Genomic DNA, 19,380 nt, shown 5'->3' with positions numbered 1-19,380 from the left:
AAAATTACAAGTGCCTCGAGTTTGATACTTGAACTAATGGATGTAAATAATCAGAGAATTCTACGGAAGGACGGTACACATTAAAAAAAACTTTATTTAGCTAGTTTATTTACAATAGCATGAGATGGGCTATTTATATACTGCTTACAAGCAACAATCTTAACATGTAAACGAAGAATATGATGACAAATGAACTACGAAATGTAATATGAAGGTATATGAGTTCATCTAATTAAATATTCTCCTTATTCTCTTGATTGTTCTCTGAGAGACGCTAGTCGAGCCACAAAGTCATCGTAGTCTGGTAGCTTAGGATGGACATGTCTATTTGAACCCAACATATCAGGTTGAAATGAATTTGTTCGAGCGTGCCCTCTTCTTTGATCCCTTGGACTTGTTTGTTCCCTTTCTGCTGGAAGGGATAGCGTCCTGTTCCCCATACTTCTCCTCCTTGACACTTTACTAGGACTGTCAACTGCAGCTTCTTTTGGTGCGTTAACTGAATTTTGGTACTTTTTCCTGCTTAGGTATATCAATAGCCTGTCGATCAGTTTTTCCTCTTCATCCTGAGGTTCCTTATCGTCACCAGTTGTGACTTTTGTGCCATGTCTCGTCCTAGCTGATCTTGGCTTGTCCTTGGCTTTTTCAGCTGCATCATCCTTGCAATTTTCTTCTCCAGTGGAGCTAGTAGGAGAGACGGTATCTGAAGTGTTTTTTGTTAAACTCGGTTTGATATAAGGAGGGAGAATTGACCTATAATGCAATGGCTTCTTGTCATCAGATTCTTCTTCAGGAGCAATCTCAATCTCTGGTTTATTTTGTTGCCTTTGGATCACTTCAATATCTTTGACTGGAGGCAAATCGTCAGTTTTTCTACTAAGGCTATCTCTTCTCCTTCTGTTACTTCTCTCCCTCCTTCTCCTTGACGAACTATGTTCATCATCAGGGACTACCTTTCTGCCGTAAGATGAATTATGCTCCAATTTATCCTTGGACAGTTGCCTCGCGTTCTCATGATCAAACTTAGCAACTTCAGAATCTTTCTTCTGAGGTGATTCTTCCATCTTACCGTGCAGATTGTACTTCTGATCATTCTGACTCTTGGTCCAGTCCTGCAAAAGAATCAAAGAAGATCCAGATGAAGCCTGATTAAACGTGAAACTCTAATCAGAAAGGATAACAAAATGTAAAAAATTGAAACAACTTTCAATTCTTTATATATCAAACTTAGTTTTAGCAATTCAAATTTCGAGTTGGCTTAGATGCAAAAATGAGGATACTATGAGGTTCTATTGAAGGCTTACTTGTTCCGACACTAGTGGATTGTATAGCTTCTGCTCCAAAGCCTTTGAATTCCATTCTATACCAGATTCTGATGCTATATCTTTCATCAACTGAATCTTCATCTCCATTGTAGGTGGCACTGACTTTAAGTTCTGGAGAAACTGTATAGAAAAGAAAGAGTTTATTTTCCAGATCGCGATAGAAAAAGTGAAGTTGCATTTGTAAATTTCATACACAAATATTATCTGATGGAGAAAACATGAGTGACTACCTCTTTATTGACATGACATTCTAGGAAATTTCCATATCTCTCAGTAAATACACTTCTTAGTTCGCGTAATTCTGGCACATCCGCAAATCTTGCTGCTGCAAAGATCAAAGACGCCACAGCTTCTCTGCACTCCTCAGGACATTCCCTATAAGTAAATTTTACGCAGAAATTGAGAAATACTTGTTTGATCACCATATTTAGCTCAAAATATCTGAAGGAAGCTATTTGTAATGCTTCCTCTCATCTCGCAATTATAACATACATGAATGAAATGCTAATAGAATGTTATATTGCTCAAACTCTCTAAAAATATCACCGGACTAGTGTCAGATCATCCAAAATGCACAAGATTTGAGGATCTGACATGCACCAAACAACATTTTTGAAGAACCGGGCAATGTTCAAACAACTGCACCTAATGGACTTAATTAAACAATCTTGACAAGCCAACTAATGTAAACACAATATCGACTAAACAAACTGCCAGAAGATAAGCAGCAACTAACATGAATTTGAGTACACAAAATAACGCAGAAAAAAGCAAGATATAAATAATTATTTTTAAAAAAAACATACCTCTGTTTATACATCACAGATAGATAATTTAAGATGTGTTCACAATACTGCTCCAAGAAATCATAACACCGAGAGAGATTCATCTCAACCAGGAGGCCTTCAGCCTGTAGCAAACAACAAAGATCACAAATTAGAAGAAATTCAATAATTACTAGACACTTAAATTTCTAGACTCGCGATTACATGAAACAAATTTAACTCTGCCAACTTCAAGGCAATCACCGGTTCATCCTATACAACAAATTTTCCTTCCAAAATCCATGTTAGCAGTCATATTAAACCCCTGAACAGGTACTCAATTTCATTTATAGATGCCAAGTGAAATGCAGTAAGACGCCGAGCGTGTATGGGAAACAGCCTATCTACCCAACATAGGTTCGATAAGATCAGCTTAGGCTACTTGTGGGATTACAATGTGTATGTTGTTGTTGTTGTTTAGTATTTTCTGGACGGAGATCTTCATTATATTTGATGAGAGAAAAATCCATTACATCAAAATAAGATAAGATGCTGATCACAACAACAACAACATCCCTGTGAAATTCCACAAAACAGAGTTTCGGAAGGCTAGACTGTACAAAGACCTTACGAGAGGCTAGAGGCAGATTTCTTATACCAAGATACTTCAAATTTCAAGGTTCAAATCTCAGAACTTAAAGAAAGGGAAAGAAAAACTTACCCTGCTATAGGCGTTAACATCCAATCCAGTTTTAAGGAGGTCGGCTATATCATTCTTCAAATACTTCAACATTGCATTCCTCTTCCTTTTAACCATCTCGATTCGAGTCTTTGTGAGCTTTATTGTTGATTTGCTGTACCACATAAAACAAAAAAAAATTACCAACAAATTCAAAATCCAACCCAGAAAAAAAAAACAGAGCCTCCTTGCAGAATCATGGTAATTACCTTTTAGCATAGAATTTGCTTTTCAGCCATGCGTCTAACATCTTGAATTTCTTAAAGTTCCCCAAACGAAAGGGATCACCAATTTATACAAGATGAAAAAAATGCAACTGAATTCACGATAAGAATCAACTTCGAAAAAAGGTAAAAGAAAAGAAGCTGCTGCTTTGTTTTGATAAAAGGGAAAAGAAACCTTTATGGAGGTGTCTAAGTCTAATACAAGTTCCTGCTTATCCGAAAATTTTGAAAAAAAGAATAAAATTTATCTTGCTAAGATTGAGGCCTTAAATATAAACATACACAAGAACTATATTTATGGAGGAAAAAAATAAGAAAGAGTTTATATATAAGTAAATGTAGCAGCTGGGTGCTGATTGCGAATCCTTAGGTGCCCCGTCGGATTTTACTGTCAGTAATAATCGGGTCTGATAACGGTAAATAATGAGGAGTGGGGCAACGTTGTGGCGTAACATGCGCGTATAGAATACGAAATTGGCGGGTTCTTAAATATATACTGGAGGAATCGAATGATCCACCTTTTTTATTTTCACCTTAATTATTACTCTAAATTAGCGGGTTGTATTAGATATTTATTAACAAGTCAATAAAAAGTAGTATAATATGTGTTTGTACATAAACTTTTTAACATTGTCATCAGATTACATTATTTAATTAAAGTGAATTTACGCGATTTAGTGAAATCATCTAATGCGAGTAAATATTTATTGTTTCAATAGCGGTTCAATTAATGTTGGTGAAGTTGTTGGTCAAAGTAATTAGTAAACGGCGTTAAGTTTTTTATTTAGAATATCGAGGAATAAATGAATTGAGGGTAGGTACAATCATTCAAGGTTGATCTGTTGAATACAATTTTATCGAAAAAAATAAATTATATAAATGAATTAAATATGAATTTAATTTAAATATTTAAATAAAATTTCTAATTTCACTTTTATAAACAATTGACGGATTGTATTATATTTTATATCAAGTCAATAAAAAGTATGGTATGTGTTTGTACATAAAACTTTTTATGTCTAAGCATGTTAATTTTCAAGAATGTCACCACATTATATTATTTAGTTATAATAAATTTACACGATTTAGTGTAATCACCTAATGAGTATAAATATTAATGATTTTTTTATTGTTATAGTAACAGTTCAATTAATGTTGGTGAAGTTGTCCGTCAAAATAATTAATAAAATGACGTTAAATTGATCATTTAGAATATCGAGGAATAAATGAATTGAGGGTAGCTACAAATTACAGTCATTCTAGGTTAGTTTTCATGTATTGTCACCACATTACATTACTTAATTATAGGTAAATTTACACGATTTAGTGTAATCACCTAATGCTGGCAAATATTTACGGTTCTTTTTTGTTGTTGGTGTAATAACAATTCAATTAATGTTGGTGAAGTTAATGGTCAAAATAATTAATAAACGGTGTTAAATTTATATTTGAAATATCAAGAAATAAATTAATCGAGATAATTACAATAATTCAAGATTGATCGGTTGAATACAATTTTATCGAAAAAAATAAATTATACATATAAGATAAATACGTATTAAATTTAAATATTATAAATAAAATTTCTGATTTCACTGTTTAAATAAATATATGTAGTTTTGGGGTAGATCTAAAAACTACATATACCCCAAAACTACAGTAGATGTCTATTGAGGAATATTTATAAAAAAAAAAAAAAAAAGGATGTCTATTGAGGAAGGAATTAGAGAAAGAAAGGGTCATAATAGGCGTAGATGTAGAGATTCTAATTTAGTGGTAAAAAAAGATTTATCTATTGTTTTTAGGAGAAAATAGAGGTGTTCCTTGTTTTAAGGTACAAAATACAAATTTGTGGAAGAAAATGGTCTTTATTGTCCCCACCGTTTTCTAGCTTAACTCCTAAGCTTTACTACTATACTAGTCCTGCAATTTTTTTCTCCAAAAAAATACCTTTATGTTGAGTTGTTTTGAGTGTTTGCTCACGGTTTGTAATGGCAGAATTTTTAATTACTAAAATATGAGTACGTTATAAAAGCAAAAAATGTATAAAGTTAAAATTTATTCCTATTCCTTTGTATAAATAATTCAATTAAGTGCACCATTGTTATAAAAAAAAATTAGAATAGCTAGTTGTTTAGTTATGGAAGGAGTGTAATAGTTGATTTACTAGAATATTCAGTTCTAAGTTATAGTTTGAGTCAAATACTTCAATTATAGGAGTATAATACTTTGTTTTTGCAATTTACATCCATACTTTAAATCTTGATGCTTGCATCTTTTTGGACAAGTTATTTGATAGGTGATTGAATCCGCAATATTTGTCTTTAAACCATAGAAAGATTAATATATGTGCGAGAAGTTAGATATTGATATGTCATTGAATACTAATTATGAAATTTTAAAAGTATAATAAACTTATATTTTTTGACATATATATAATTCAACATATTTAACCTGAATTAAAATATATATTTTGGTCTTTCAGGTAAGAATATATATGTTATATTTAGACTGAAATATGAAATAACAGTACAAATATAGCATACCAATAATTACTTAAAGGTTTAGTATGTTTAGGTAGATATCACATGAACTACAAATAAAATTTACCAATAATTAAGAGACCAAAAATATTATTGATCGAATTTATATTTTGATTTCATTTTTTGGATTTGTGAGGGCACGTAGAAAATATAACAAACAAAAGGAATCAAGATCGGCAAGAAATTAAACGCAGAATATGAGGTAATTCAGTTATTCCCAACTGCGATGTCCAAGTGGCCCACTGCCTTGTTTCGTAACTCGTAAGCAACCAAGCGCCGCTGCCAAAAGGCATTCCTTTTTCTTTTTTTTTTAAATCCATCTGATATCGAATAGAATCGAACTAAATTTAAATTTATATATTTTGAAATAATTGTTTTTAATAAGATTTGTTTCATTTTCAAAGAAAATTTAAATTTCTTGATTAAGAGTGAAAGAATTTCAATCATCTCATCACCACGTGTGATAACCTTCCTTAACTTAGTGACTAACTATTTATGATTGAGCCAAATAGAAAGGTGCAGAATATTGGTCACAGCTGTATGTGATTAATTAACTGAGCTGTACCTAAATACAGTTGTTTCCCGTGTTAGATTTCCTTCAACTTTACAAAAAGTGTGACCCTTTTCTTCATATTTTTTTTAAAAAGGGACAAATAGAAATTGTTGTCCATACTCTTTTTTTTTTTTTTACGATAAATTGATTTTCAGAGTGATGATATTCTTGTGATCTTATTTAATATATCCAAAGAACTTGGAAAATAAAATTTAAATGTTTCATAGCATAAATTGAAGGGATAAGGGTCTGAAAAATATCTCAACTTTGGTCGAATTTGTTGTTGCGATACGAAACTTTCATGAGGACCTATTACCCTCCCTAGACTATTTAATACCGTATTTTAAACATATATATTTGTCCACATGGAAATAAAAAATAATGCAAAAATTATAAATAGTAAATGTGTCTACGTGAGCACATAGATACCTTTAAAATACACTATTAAATAGTTCAGGCGTAAAAAATATGGTATTAAATAGTCTAGGGAGGTAATAGGTCCTCATGAAAATTTAGTATCGCAACAACAAATTCGACCAAAGTTGAATGCAAAATTATAAATAGTAATGTGTCTACGTGAGCACATAGATACCTTTAAAATACACTATTAAATAGTTCAGGCGTAAAAAATATGGTATTAAATAGTCTAGGGAGGTAATAGGTTTTCATGAAAGTTTAGTATCACAACAGCAAATTCGACCAAAATTGAGATGTTTTTCAGACTCTTATACCTAAATTAAATGATAAAAAGAGAAAGTCACTTGAAATGTTTGTTTGGTTATGTTTTGTGTCATCATATGCGAAATTATAAATCTTAGACACGCATTATTAAATATTCACTATTTTCTTACTGAAATTTTCCACCGAGAATCATAGTAGTATTATAAATATTAGAGAAGTGATACAATTTCAAACAAGCCCCATATTCGTTTGTTTGATTATAAGAAGCATAAAGCAAAATATTCATTGTTGATGGACAGAGGTTTTATGGTCAATTATATTAGTCAAATGATAAAAAAAATTAAAAATTTATATCCAGCCTTCCCTATATTATACACGCATGATCACTTGTTTTAAAGTGTTCTGTGGTTAGTAGATATCCATGTGCATTGTTTGTTCATTTATAAATGCTAATGAAGATATATTGACGGCAACGAATTGAGAATTAAAATATTTTAAATGATACATAATAATAATAATAATAATAATAATTAAATTCATAATTATATATTATACAAAATTTGGATAAAAACTAGTGAGTTCAGATGTATTCACTGATAAAAGGCTAGATCCTTGCCTCAATTTATAGCTTGTTTAGTTAAACTTTTAAGATTTGAAAAAATGTTTATGTAAATTGTTTTTTCGAAAAAATATTTTGAGAGTAGTAGATTGTGTTTGGTAATTAATTTGAAAAACATTTTCTCCAGCATTAGAACAACAATTTGTGTTTATAAGGTTCGAAAAATACTTTTGAAGATAAACTATTTTATTCAGTCTCCGTAACTACTAAAAATTACTTATTTTTCCTAATAATTTGACCAAATACATCAATATTTTTTTATTAATAAAAAGTAAAAAAAGTTAGTTTTCTATTTTTCTAGATGCTTCGCCAAACGAACTATTCATAAATATTATAAGCATGGATTAGAGAATCTCCTTAATTAGTCCAATCTATTAGTATTACTTAAACGCCAACCGTTCCTTGTATTGCTAAAGTGATGATTCTATTCTATCTTAGCATGATGGAATTATTATAATTATTAATATTGACAACCATTAATCATAAGGAGAAAAGTAAATTTAAATACAAAAGTATGGTCATGTTCTCCCTAAATGAATATATACTTAATATTCTTTTTTCCCAATCTTAAATATATGGTAATAAAGTAGTAGAATTTTTCTAGTTGATGCTAATCATACATTAAGATCTACCTAAATTCTCCACCATACTCATTTAAGAAATTCACTTTCTACCCCAAAATTCCATAAAATAGATAGAAAAAGGAAAAGTAACTAATTATTTATTCCTTCAACGCTAACTCTTTCTAGTGCGTGTTAAAAGTGATGATTCTAGCTTCCCAGTATAGAATTATGACTGGTAGCCATTAGCTTTAAGCACAAAAAGAAAATTAAAATATATAATATTTGTTTTAATCAAATAATTAAACTAATCCACCCAAGGAAATAATGATTACTTTTTAGCTTAGGATAAGGAACTGGTTTGATCAAACAGAGGTTTTGTTAAAGAGTTATGGTCGTATTATCATAATTCATAACGCGTTTTAAATCTCCAAATATATATGGCTTCAGTCTTCCCCCACTGAATCTCGATTAGTTGAAATCCTAATAATTATTACAAAATGTACAAAATAATCTATAAAATATCCATCTTGTTGGAAAAGAGTGTGTTACTGCTTACTGGATCTGTCTAACGTTGATCTGAATTAGTCCAGTGAATTTCAAAAACCCAATTACTAGTAATACTTAATTAAACAAATAATATTAGTTAAATTTGTTGTTTCTCCTATTACTCAATATGACAGTGGGCCAATGGACACTAATGGAGAGGTTAAACCAATTTAATTCATCTGGATTTATTTGGAGACAAATAAAAGTACACCGACTTTTATTTTAATTACTATTATAACCAAGTCAAAGGCAATAATGCATAAGGATTATTGGTGGATTTGGCGACATAATTTGTTTACCTGATGGAGTTCTCTGTAAGAAACAAATTAATTAACACAAAGAAGATGGTACATTCACAACAAAATGACTAGTAACGTAACATTATTGTCCCATCAATTATTAGCTAAAGCTGTGAAATTAAGCATTTCCAAGTGATTTTGGTCACTCTTTTTGTCGATTGTGGATGTCCACGTACAACAACTTGATGAGCTGCCTAAAACTCATTAAGAATTTAAGATAATTACCTTTTGCAAGAATATATTTTTTTGACAAGTTTACTTGTTTATCTCATGTATGGGTTACTATGAAAAAAATAAAGCAAAATGTGTTGACAAAAAGAGCTAGTTTCTGGCGCTCAAATTAGTTGTGGCTGTATTTTAAACGTTTTGCAATGCTGAGTACTTCTAAATGTCAGAGAAATTAAATAACGTTTACTAGTTATTTTTGAAAATATATTATATATGATGTGTCATATTTTGTTATGTCTTTTAAATTTATGGCATAATGTGTACGTGGAATACTATGATACAAACATATAAATTTAAGCTTGTAAAAAATATTATTTATTTTGGTGTTTGGCATAGGACATAACTTGTTATGCTGCAATAAAATATTATTTGTTTGTCATTTGTATGGCATAACTTGCAAAAAAAATTATAATACGAAATATCAATTTATGTTGTGCAAAAAGTTGTTTGTTATTTTGAAGGGATATTTTCGATCACATATTCATTACTTAAAAGTGCTGAAAAGCAAAAATTAAAGACCATAATTTTAAGGAGCAAAAGCTAAACACCATCCCAAAAATAGGGCATTTGCGAGAATGAACAAAAGTTTATCAAGTTTTACGAGGCTTGTTAAATTTTGAACAAGTGTATTTGTGGACCCAAATATCCTTCAAGATGTGTATATTTGTGGACCCAATTTCTCTCTTCCTCCTTTATTTTTTTTTTGGAAAAAAGAAATTGTGAAACTTAATGTATTTTTCTTGAATTATTAGATTAAGTTTTTCCGAATTTACATAAAGTCCGATTACTAAATTTGATTTTGTATGTTCACATTTGGATTAATTTTAACTCGTTGAGTATAACCAACTTCAACTTGAAGAGTTGAGCAGAGTGTTGTTCTTGTCATCATAATTAATACTCTTATTGAATATTGACAATAGAGTCCGTAGACACTATTCTTTGGATGCATGTGAGGTAAATTTGCTCCAGTGTAGTAGCAGCCCGCAATTGCACTAGGCAAGTCTCATACAACCAAGAAAGTGTGTAGGAGGTTCATTTGCATGCGTCTAACTATTTTTACGCAGTATAATTTGGACAAGCAACAAAGGAACGTGGGAAACATCCATTTGATTTTCTAATGTACAGATACTAATCATCTTTGCAAAACTAGTAACAATTACTACATTTATGAGTTCTGATTTCAGTTACAATTGATACTCTGAATCCTCATTTGCATTCAAAACAAATGTATAAAAATTGTTTAGACACAGTATAATCTTGAAAGGCTCTAACAAGCTTACTCACTTTATTTTGTCAACAACTCATACTTAATATCGACGCTAGAAAAAGTAAAATCTGGATGAAGGAGACAAGCAGTGGTTTTTATTTTGTATCACAAGGGAGATTGCATATTACCATTTTTTACAATTTTGAGGGGTGCAATGATGAAAGTCATCTCGCTACCATATCTGAAATTGATAGCCCATTTGTGGAACAATGTCCAACTTCTTCGCGAGTTTCAGTCTCAGTCATAGCTGTCTCAATGAAAAATGCTGGTTGCTTGGGGACGGATAGTTGTAGGCTATCATTTGTGAGCATCAGAACCACATTTGACATGGATGGCCTGTCCATAGGATTGACTTGAACACAGAGTAATCCTACATGAATGCATCTCATCACTTCATTCGTTGGTGTTGATTCATTTGTCAATACAGGATCTGTTAGTTCTTCAAGGACGCTGCCTGCTTTCCACAATTCCCATGCCTGAGACAAATTGAGCATATCAAGTTTGAAATTTCCTTGTTCAACTAAGTGATCATGCCAGGGTGGATCCAAAACAATGTAAAGTTGACAGGTTGAACTTTAAAGTTTTTAGAACTAGACTCATTATACTTCAGAATTTTATAATTCAAGTGATTTTCACATGTATATCAATGTTTCGTGTCTTGAGTCGAGGGTCTATTGAAAACAGCCTAGCCTTTACTAGGTAGGTAAGTCTGTGTGCACACCGCCCTCCCAGACCCAACTTGTGGCTTGTGGGATTCCAATGGGTATGTTGATGTTGTATATTTATGTTTCGTTTCTAAAGTATTGGGTTTAGTTGAACTCATTGAATAAACACTCCATCCGCCTCTTGATCATGCTATATTGATATTTTACGAGAGGAACTTACATATCCGATGAGGTTTAGTGGGCGTTCTAAATGATAGCAGCTGTTGTTTCTTTTGCCACTCAATCTCGAGTACTAGAACTCCAAAACTGAATACATCTGTCTTCATGGACACAATGCCATTCATGGCATATTCTGGAGACATATAACCACTGAAAAGGTAGCAACTTAGCACATAATAAAAAGGACACAGTGAATCACCATTGTTAGATAATTATATCTATTAAGGACTTACTAGGTACCAACAATTCGCTCCGTGTTTGCTTCAAATTCTTGCATTCCAAATATCCTGGCCAAACCAAAATCTGAGATTTTGGGGTTCATATTGTCATCAAGCAAGACATTGCTGGCTTTTAGATCTCTATGAATCACCCTCAACCTCGAATACTTATGGAGATAAAGTAGTCCCTGAGCAACTCCTTCAATAATGTTCAAACGCGTATTCCATTTTAGTGAATCTTTTCTGCTAGGATCTATTCAATCAAAATGGGAAGGGGTATTAGTTATCAAATATGATTAATTAAGCAATTTAGGCATGAAATTGGAAATCCATACCAAATAGGAAGAAGTCTAAGCTTTTGTTCATCATGTATTCATAAACTAATATCTTCTCTTCCCCTTCAATGCAACATCCTAAAAGCCTAACAAGATTAGTGTGCTGGAGTTTAGCAATCAGCACAATTTCGTTTTGAAACTCAACCAATCCTTGCCCTGAACTTCTTGAAAGTCTCTTGATGGCTATCTCTTGTCCGTCGAGCAACATCCCCTGAAATTTTTGCTACTTGCAAATCTAAAAATCAGCTTAAGACAAAAAGCTTCTAAACTTTTACCTTATAAACAGGTCCATAACCGCCCTGTCCCAACTTATTAGAAGACGAGAAATTGTTTGTGGCCATATTCATAGTCTCTAGGCTGAATATGTGTCTATCATGCCTGAACTTCTTCCTTAGTCTAGCAGTCTTGTTAGTATTGTACTGGCCAGAAATGGTCTTAGGATCTTCAAGCTCGTATAAAATTTTCTCCATTTGTCTGACTTTGCCTAGGTGACAAATGCAAAATTGAAGATTTCAAAGACAAATAAGTGTCACCTTAGACTAATGCTAGAGCTGATGTTTTGCTCACCTCTTGCTCTGAGTTTTCTTCGTATCAGACAGAATAAGGAGCAAATAAACGCAAATACCATTAGGGACACTGCTATTGTCAACCATATCCACCATTTCCGCTTCCTATCTGTCAAAATTGTAAGTCAGTGTTTATGACCAAAATTCCACATATTTACCTTGGGAATACACTATGATGCTATCATAATTGTCGGTACTCTAGAAATACCAAAAAATAATAATTTAATAGCCTCCAAAACAAGATTCTGTAAGGTATGGTTGTTCATTTGCTCGAGTGTATTTTTGAAATGAAGATGACACTCTTATTAACTCAAATCCTGCAGCATTGCGATCGGAGAAAATTTCTTGTTCTAGTACTAGTAATTTTTGGAATGACATGCAAATGAGAGTAATGCAGATTGGTGACATTAGTGTGATGCCCTCACAAAACAATTTATCTTGAGCTGGATAAAGTAATCATAATATGAGATGCAACATTATTAACATGTCTTTTGATCTTTCACTCTATTGAATAACTTTGTACTCAAGAATTACCTTTTCTTGTAAGAAAGAAAACATCTCTGGCTAGACTGTTTTGTGCTGTCACAAAACTCGTGTCATTCCCCCAAATTTGACAGCCAATTCCGGTGTCACTATCGACTGAGGCATAGGCAACACACGAGCAATCATTCACACACTTGGCCTTGCAATCTGAGAGGCTCAAGGTATAGTTCTCATCAAATTTAACGCTGTCTCCAAACATGTAAACTTGTCTAAGCTCAAACCAGTACTTTTTAGCTGCCCTGCACTGGGGCAATACCTGCTTTACGCAGCCAGCATGGGGAGTCTCATTACTACAATTACCAAACACTGCATTTCCTTTAAAAGTATCCTGAATTATTCCAAATGGACTCACAGAGTATCTTTGATATTCAAATTCAACAGTATACATAAAGTATTTCTCATCCTCATTTGAGACATATTTAAGAGCGAGATGGCCAGTAGGCCACGGGCCACTCTTCCAATAGACCTTGCCCATTCACAAGATCATCAGCTGATTTGTACCATTAGGGTCAAGACCAAAGGTAAAAGACCCTGAAGCAGGTGCTTGATCATTTACCCATGAAGTCAATGACCATTTATGCCCCGTTCGCAAGTTAATCCCAAGCTTCATTCCAGGCAGTAGTGTATCAGTTGGATAATCAAAGCTTTGCCATAGCGTTCGATTTACAGAGCTATTGGTATTCAGTTCCCTCAGCACAAAATTCCCATTATCGAGTAGTATAGCAGTTAAGTTAGTGGCTGTTGTTGGTGTAGCACTGAACAAAGTAACATTACCTTCTTTATGAGAAATTATTAATCTGCCATCAGGAGCTATCATAAGACTTCCAGATGTATCGGTTATCGGATCGTCTCTGTTAGCTATCCACAAAGCCTTTTCATCTCCTCCTCCATTAACATCAGAGTACAAATCAAGACTAGGCCGAGTGGAAAATATACCCAAGTAGCGGTTCCTTGACTTGCCTGGACTGAAAAATTGCATTTTGAAGAAGCCATTTGCTGAGACCAGCTGTTGGTAATCAGCTAAACTTTCTCCCTTCAATATTGAGTTGAAATCTGCACGCAAAAAGTGACAGGATAACACGAGGATGAAAGCAATCAGAATTCTGTAGGTAGCCATATGAGAGAAGCTCTCTAATCCACACATGAATGTTTACAGTCAAAATAGAATGACCAAAACAGAGACAAGCATGCTGTTGGCTTTGATTTCTTTTGTTGACCAGGTTTTTTTCTATTTGCTTTAAATTTCAAACCTGTCACCCTCTTTTAAGTGGAAACTTCTTGTATTATTGATTACTAAGAATTTTTAACAGTTGACTGGGTCATTCTGCTGTTTTGGATTACTCCAAATATACCACTTTTTATGATTTAGTTTTACATACAAGAGAAGGATCTATCGGAAACATCTTCTCCATCTCTATGACGTAGGGTAAAATCTGCATATACTCTACCCTCTCCAGATCGCACTTGGGGATATTTTTCAGGTCAAAACTATCAGCTTGGGCTCTTACCCTCTTGTTAAAGAAAAGAAAGTCTCTCTCAAGTTATTTTTCAGCCCAACTTTACAGTCCTCATATAACTTACTTCGTAGCTGGTTATCAATTGCAAAATTTTCTGATTGATTTTCAACTTTCGATCATTAAGAAATGACATGCAAAATTAACAAATGATAAAATATTCTTAAAATGGACGTTCAATTTGCCAACTCTGCTAACCTTGATTGTTACACGTGGTATAATAGTGGATTTCCTAAGAAAGAGGTGGTTGGCCGTTTCATTTAGTAGAGGCCTCTACCAACAAAATACCATTGGTGGCACTAAAAGAAAATCAGGTTGCAATGTCGCACATTTTCAAGATTCAAGGCCTCATCTCTTTAACTACCAAACAGAAAGGTGCAATGCATTTTTTTATATCACACATATTTAAGCAGAGGTCTATTTTTGTATTACAGAGATATTCAAGGAGATGTCGTTTCTTATACTAGCAAAATTGGGAAAACACATATTGATTGCTGTCCAGAAGAGAAAAAATATTAAATAGATTTGAAGGAGGAAATAAGGTATTTGTGGGTGGGATCTTGGGGATGAAGGGGGCATGGAATTTTGGCCAGAGTTTCTTGCAAGTAGTTGGGGAAAAGAGTTTGTGGCTGGTGGATTTGGGGGAATAGCTGGTCTCATTTCTGGTTATCCACTCGACAGCATCAGAGTTCGCCAGCAAAATACCAAGAGTGGTTCTGCTTTCAACGTTTTCCGCCATGTAGTCGCCAAAGAAGGTCCCCTGTCTCTCTACAGGGGCATGGCGGCTCCTCTAGCATCCGTCACTTTTCAGGTCATTGTTGTATTCCTCCATTTACACAACTTCTGTTATAGAATATGGATATGATTTTCTGTTATCGCGATGATTTATGAGATTAAATATATAAATGTACACTTGATTTGAAGGAATCATAAGGCAAAAACAAAGTAGATTCCTACTTTTGGCAAATATTGTATCAAATCAAAGTTTCAAAGTTCATTCCTACAATATCAAAACACTAGTTTGCTCCCTATTGCAGAATGCCATGGTATTTCAGATCTACGCAATGCTATCGCGAACATTTGACAGACAGATCTTAGCAAGCGATCCACCCTCATACAAAGGAGTGGCTTTGGGTGGCATTGCAGCAGGAGCAATTCAGAGCCTAATTATCAGCCCTGTAGAACTGGTGAAAATCCAACTACAATTGCAAAGCAAGACCAATCAAGTAACTAGACTCAAGGGTCCAAGAGATGTCACAAGAAGAATTGTCAGACAGGCAGGTTTGAGAGGAATCTACCGAGGATTAACTGTTACTGTCCTCAGAGATGCACACTCTCACGGTCTATATTTCTGGGTATATGAGTATACTAAGGAGCAACTTCATCCTGGCTGTCGCAAGAATGGCCACGAGAGCTTCCAAACAATGCTCGTAGCAGGTGGTCTTGCAGGGTCTGTTAGCTGGATAAGCTGCTACCCCTTAGATGTTGTTAAGACCAGACTCCAAGCTCAATCACAGTCTAAAACTGCAAAATACCATGGTATTGTTGATTGCTTCAGGCAAAGTGTAAGAACAGAGGGATATGGTGTGCTTTGGCGAGGCGTGGGAACTACAGTTGGCAGAGCATTCATAGTGAATGGGGCTATATTCACTGCCTATGAAACTGCACTGAGGTTCCTTTGCAAGCCACAATGACAATGATCATACAAATGTCCAATCTGAAAATGCAATTATAAAACAGGACTAAAGAACTTCTTTAATATGCATCATGTTGTTGAAAGAGAAAACATCCTGAGTAGGGCTCTGAAATACTGATCATTCGTTCATTATGATAGCAATTATTTAGCCAATACATCCAGATGCAAGAATTGACCGGATTCGATTTGATCATCCGTCGTCTCTATATTCATTACAACACACAACTATAAACATGTAAACAATAACTAAAACAAATTGATTAACATGTCTTCACAATATTGTAATATCCAGCAACACACAACTATAAACATGTAAACAATAACTAAAACAAATTGATCAACATGCCTTCACAATATTGTAATATCCAGAGTCATTTCAAGTCAATGTTGCCATTTTCTTCTGATGCCACAAGCATGTAAACAAGCGTAAAACACGGTATGTTAAACTCATCATCAAGTTATTGCAAAAGCAAAACCAAGAAAAGATATTGTTCACAAAAGCTGAACTGCAAAATACATGATACTATGATCAACAACAGACTCAACTTGATCTCATCAGTAGGTCTCATCACTAACAAATCGCTCGACCCTGTTTTCGTTCAGATTTAGACCGCCCATTGCTTCCTCCAAACCACTGCTAGCCGCGGCCAAAATATGGGGATCGTTATAGTTCCTGACAGCCTGCACAATTGCCCTAACTTTCTTGTAAGGATTAGAGCAATTGAATATATCCGAACCAATAAACACACCATCACAACCCAGCTGCATCATGAACGCTGCATCTGCAGGCGTGACGATTCCACCAGCAGCAAAATGAACCACAGGGAGCCTACCCATCTGCTTCGTCTGTGCAACAATATCATAAGGTGCACCGATCTTCTTTGAGAAAGTGAAGACCTCATCATCATCCATGTTTGATAGAATTCTAATATCTCCCATCACTTTCCTCACATTGTGGACTGTATCAACAATACTGCCCGTACCCGCTAGATCCCCTTGGGTCCTAACCATGGCAGCGCCTTCTCTGACTCTCCTTAACGCTTCTCCAAGATCTCGACATCCACAGACAAAGGGTGCCCGGAAATTATGTTTGTTGACGAAATGATCTTCGTCTGCTAGTGCTAAAGTTTCGCTCTCATCTATATAATCAACTCCAATAGCTTCAAGGATCTGGGCTTCAACAAAATGACCGACACGGGCTTTCGCCATTACAGGAAGCGCAACTGCCTGCTTGATCTCCTTGATTAGAGACGGGTCGGGCATACGCGAGATTCCGGGTCCTTTAGGCTCCGAAACTACAAGACAACAAACTCCGGCCGACTCGGCAATCTTCGCTTGGTTGACGGTGGTAACCTCCGCAATCGCTCCTCCTCTAAGCATTTGAGCAATTCCAACTTTGATCGAGAACGTATTCTTCTTGGTATCAGTAATGGCGCTGCCACTGTACACTGTAACGGCACCGTCTTCTTCCATTTGCAAAAACTGTTTGTGAAAATGCCTGAACCAAAAGTAGATAACAATTTCTCAAAACAGTAAAACTACGCCGGCGAGATTGGAATATGTTGGTGGAGAAATGATGGTGAAGAATGATATAAAGAAAAGTCCGGTGGGAGAATAGGAATGGGGCGGTGAGATTTAGTTTGTTCTAGAAACTGCTAGTAGGTGTCTGCGTGTTTTGGTCGAAAATGTAAGAAAGTTCGGATGGTTTCGATTCCACCGTATCAAATCTAGGCTTCTTTTACTTATTATTATTTCCGTAATGTCTGCCTCTGGGGTTGGCTCAACATAATTCATACTCCGTTAGTCTATTTTTAAGTGTTCAATATTAATTTGATATATTTTTAAAAAGGATAAATTGAATAAGTATCATTTTGTTTCATTACTTTTGGAATATAATAAATTCAAATGTTTTAGAAATTGACTATAGTTAATATTCTTTCCGTCTCAGAAAGAATGGTCAAATTTGATTGGCACGAAATTTTAAAAAAATAAATATGAAAGACTTTTCAATCTTGTAGTTTAAAATTAAAGTTATGTTAAATATAATAAAATGTCTTTTAATTTTGTGGTCTTAAACATGTTACGTAAAACTGAAATTAAAGTGTATAAAAAAGAAAAGGTTCATTTTTTTAAAACAAACTAAAAAAAAAGTAGGTCTTTTTTTTAATCAAAGGGAATCACAAAGATAAATTAGAAACTATTCCTAAATAATAAATTATCTTTTGAATTACTAAATTGGAGGAACAAAAGTAGACATCTATTTATAATATGTGATAGACGGACATAATATAAATTAAGTAAACAAGATTGGTGTATCTTATGATAAGGTAGAATTAAATGAGTGATAAGATATTTAGTTAAAACGACAATTAAATTCGAGCAGCAACAACTTTATAATAATAATATATAAGTGCAACTTTTACAAATAAGATTTTAGAAAGATATTGTATACACAATAGTTATTCTTACCTTACGAAGGTAAAAGAAATTCAATAGACTCTCGACCAGGGGCGACTCAACGCAATCAGAGGCCTAAAACGAAATTTCAATTAGAGGTTAAAAATCTAAATAAACTTCATATGCATTAAAATTTAAAAAAAAAAAACTTACATTTTTAAATGCAAAGTATACTTAATATTTTTTATAAATGATTTATTCGATTCCTTTTTCAATTATTAGCTTTAGATAAAATTTTATCAATTCAACGTTGAAAAACATTTTCTTACTCGGACAATTATTATATGAATTGTTAACAGAGAATTTGATTCATAAGTTGATAATTTTGTATACCCCACATTTTACTATGCTTGTTGTAATGCTTAAAAATCTAAGAAGAATAGAAAAGAATTTACAATTCACTTTGTTCAACACTTTTCGACTATTGGTTCATATTTTTGATAGAATATTACTCTAACTTATCAAAAATTTAAAGAAGAGAGTGTAAAAGGAGTTAAAAAGAATAAAATAATGTGAATATTAGCATAGAGAATGTAAGAAAATAAAACAATTTTTTTGATTTCTTCTATTTAAATGAGATTACAGAGAATAAAATAATATTTGTTTTTAAAAATATATATTTTATCATAAATAATTAATCTTTTCTATAAAAAAAATCAACACATAATTTATTATTGTTAAATAATTGAGGCCCCCTAAAATTTGGGCCTAAGGCCAATGCCTTATTCAAAGAAGCATAGAGCCGGCCCTGCTCTCGACTCAAAATATTAGTAACTTATCTTTTCAAAAGATATTTATCGAAATAATGAAAGTATA

General features: G+C 33.5%; 3 protein-coding genes and 1 pseudogene across 3 annotated transcripts; 1 reads left to right on the top strand and 3 right to left on the bottom strand.

Moving 5' to 3' along the window:
* Positions 1-86: 86 nt before the first annotated feature.
* On the bottom strand, positions 87-3,324 carry LOC102602559 (uncharacterized). Its single transcript, XM_006341654.2, has 6 exons — positions 3,038-3,324; positions 2,811-2,943; positions 2,132-2,235; positions 1,556-1,700; positions 1,305-1,445; positions 87-1,112 (listed from the first exon to the last, which is right to left on the bottom strand). The coding sequence occupies exons 1-6, from the start codon at positions 3,076-3,078 to the stop codon at positions 246-248; spliced, it is 1,431 nt and encodes a 476-aa protein (XP_006341716.1). The 5' UTR covers positions 3,079-3,324; the 3' UTR covers positions 87-245.
* A 6,857-nt stretch (positions 3,325-10,181) lies between these two features.
* On the bottom strand, positions 10,182-14,136 carry LOC102602225 (G-type lectin S-receptor-like serine/threonine-protein kinase CES101; annotated as a pseudogene).
* A 1,279-nt stretch (positions 14,137-15,415) lies between these two features.
* Positions 15,416-16,301, top strand: LOC102588638 (mitochondrial arginine transporter BAC2-like). Its single transcript, XM_006341615.2, has one exon. It carries the CDS (start codon positions 15,455-15,457, stop codon positions 16,103-16,105), a length of 651 nt encoding a protein of 216 aa, XP_006341677.1. The 5' UTR covers positions 15,416-15,454; the 3' UTR covers positions 16,106-16,301.
* Positions 16,302-16,431: 130 nt separating this feature from the next.
* Positions 16,432-17,841, bottom strand: LOC102588309 (pyridoxal 5'-phosphate synthase-like subunit PDX1.2). Its single transcript, XM_006341614.2, has one exon. The coding sequence runs from the start codon at positions 17,578-17,580 to the stop codon at positions 16,663-16,665; it is 918 nt and encodes a 305-aa protein (XP_006341676.1). The 5' UTR covers positions 17,581-17,841; the 3' UTR covers positions 16,432-16,662.
* Positions 17,842-19,380: the final 1,539 nt, after the last annotated feature.

This window comes from Solanum tuberosum, unplaced genomic scaffold (assembly GCF_000226075.1).
Source record: "Solanum tuberosum cultivar DM 1-3 516 R44 unplaced genomic scaffold, SolTub_3.0 scf00026, whole genome shotgun sequence".
NCBI lineage: Eukaryota > Viridiplantae > Streptophyta > Magnoliopsida > Solanales > Solanaceae > Solanum > Solanum tuberosum.
This window is presented reverse-complemented; position numbering and strand designations above follow the sequence as displayed.

Bases quoted from the DNA above. Each gene is read 5' to 3' on its own strand.
- LOC102602559 (XM_006341654.2), bottom strand. From the start codon at position 3,078: ATGTTAGACGCATGGCTGAAAAGCAAATTCTATGCTAAAAG. The intron at 2,944-3,037 runs GTAATTACCATG...TATGTGGTACAG, and splicing joins AGCAAATTCTATGCTAAAAG to CAAATCAACAATAAAGCTCA. The intron at 1,113-1,304 runs GTAAGCCTTCAA...ATTCTTTTGCAG, and splicing joins ATCCACTAGTGTCGGAACAA to GACTGGACCAAGAGTCAGAA.
- LOC102588638 (XM_006341615.2), top strand. From the start codon at position 15,455: ATGGTATTTCAGATCTACGCAATGCTATCGCGAACATTTGACAGACAG.
- LOC102588309 (XM_006341614.2), bottom strand. From the start codon at position 17,580: ATGGAAGAAGACGGTGCCGTTACAGTGTACAGTGGCAGCGCCATTACT.